The sequence below is a fragment of the Cynara cardunculus genome (assembly GCF_001531365.2).
Source record: "Cynara cardunculus var. scolymus isolate 2C chromosome LG 4, CcrdV1, whole genome shotgun sequence".
Taxonomy (NCBI): Eukaryota; Viridiplantae; Streptophyta; class Magnoliopsida; order Asterales; family Asteraceae; genus Cynara; species Cynara cardunculus.
This window is the reverse complement of record NC_037531.1, coordinates 1629510-1631644: the sequence shown is the minus strand read 5'-3', so window position 1 is coordinate 1631644 and position 2135 is coordinate 1629510. Positions and strand designations below refer to the sequence as shown.

At 34.3% G+C, this 2135-nt stretch overlaps 1 protein-coding gene across 1 annotated transcript; it reads left to right on the top strand.

The window, feature by feature from the left end:
• Nucleotides 1-652: 652 nt before the first annotated feature.
• On the top strand, nt 653-1432 carry LOC112510733 (dof zinc finger protein DOF1.2-like). Its single transcript, XM_025116053.1, has one exon. It carries the CDS (start codon nt 653-655, stop codon nt 1430-1432), a length of 780 nt encoding a protein of 259 aa, XP_024971821.1.
• Nucleotides 1433-2135: the final 703 nt, after the last annotated feature.

The window sequence follows — 2135 nt, the reverse complement described above, 5'->3', positions numbered from 1 at the left end:
CCAGACTAAAGTAAGTTAAAAAACAGATTTGATAAGCAATCCCAAACATCAAACATAAATTTCAGATTTTTGAATATGAAAATATTTAATTTTTTATTTTAATTTTATGGTAAGATTTTATCTCTCAATAAATCATACAATTAATAGATTTTGTAAATCAAACGTATAAATTGCAATTCATATAACATATTTCATTTTAATGTCTATCAATTGAATAGGTGATTAAGTACGATAATATCTTATTCCAATTCTTTCAAATTCAATTTTTTTCAACATAATTTTTTTATTTGAAACGGTTTGCAAACCAAACTCACCTTGTACAACCTAGAGAAAACCTCCTACACAAAATTCCATATTATTATCAAATAGAAAAATATATTAAAATTAGAAAAACTTTATTTGGAAAAATGTTTTTCACACCCTCACGTTTCCTCCGCCTCAAAAACCGTTAACTCTAACCTCCAATTAACACACACTAGTGTGTGAAAACGAGATCAAGATTTAACGCCCTTCCTTCTTGCTAACGGCTCCGGAAACCGCCCACGATCCCTCGTCCAGCACCCCAACCGGCCTAACCCTCTATATATCTTCTTCACCACCTCCACAAGTACACCCATACTCGCTCTCTCTCCTCACTTTCTCTCTCTAGAAAATGTTTGACCAGATGATGCTTCACTACCCACAAAGGCCATTGGAAAACAGATGGAAACCCAGTGTTGAAATTGCACCTAATTGTCCAAGATGTGCTTCACCCAACACCAAGTTCTGCTACTACAATAATTACAGTTTGTCACAACCCAGGTACTTTTGCAAAGGTTGCAGGAGGTACTGGACCAAAGGTGGGTCCCTCCGTAATGTTCCTGTTGGTGGCGGATGTCGGAAGAACCGACGGTCACGACCTGCTAGATCCTCACAAACTGGAGGTGGCGGTAGCTTGGGTTATCTTAATAACCCGAGCTGCAGTGGTGACTCGGCTAACGAGTCGCCTGAACGATCCAATATCGACCTCGCTGATGTGTTCGCTAAATTTTTGAACCAGAATTCGGATCAAGCGGATCTAGAAATTGTTGGTGAAGATTCCTCAAGTGGGATTGGGATTGAAATGCCGGTATGTGATTCGACTGAGGAAGTCGAATTGCAAAACATGGTGATTCAGGATCCGTTTATGGGGGATGACAACGAAATCGAAGAGTTTATGGTTCAGAATACAAACCTTCTGGAGCTACATGATATACTTAACGAAGAATTGCCTCAAGAGATCTCGTGGAGCGATGAGACCACTACGCTGTCGAGTTTCACATGGCAACAGGATTTTGAACCGTTCATATGCAACAACGATGATCTAAATATCTCTGCGGATGTAGTTACCGACAATTGGAGCCCAGCGACGTTGGATCTGCCATCGGTCGGGAATTTTTTCCCGAGCTTTTAATTCTCTTGATCATAATTTTTTTCATAATTTTTATTAGGAAAAAATGCTTGTCTTGGAAGTTAAATGTCTCATTCCAAGAAAACTATACATACACACTTATACATATGGAGATTATTAAATATACTTAGCTAAATACAATACAATACAATAAAATCAAATTTAATTTCAATTTTCTCTTTATTAAAAATACTAAGATTTTTATTTTTGTATTTATATATATTATATAATATTCGTTACGTAATTGGGTAAAACCGTTTATTAATTATGTGTTATACTTCTATAATCATATCAATTCCATTATTTACATAGGGTTGGGTGGCGGTGGACAATGAAAGATAAGAAGGCATTTTCACTCGTTGATCAATTTTAATTGAAAAGAAACACTAATCAACATTAATGAAATACACCAAATTTTCTAAAATGCAATCATGAATTGTTTGAGATTATAAGTGATTGAAGGTCTAAATATATTATTATCACATGATCATTATTCTAATTACATATTACTAAATCAAAATAATTAACAAATAGCACTAAAACAAAGCATATGATCTAATGTCTTATAATTTACATATTGTAAGACGTTTTTGGGCTTTTTAAAAGCTTTTTTAGAACACTTTTAATACAAAGTGTTCTATTAACCTTTTTACATGACATTTTTAAGAAAATGTCACATAAACTTATGTTTTTATAGGACACTTGT

Excerpts from the sequence above, each read along its gene's own strand:
- LOC112510733 (XM_025116053.1), top strand. The coding sequence starts at position 653 with ATGTTTGACCAGATGATGCTTCACTACCCACAAAGGCCATTGGAAAAC.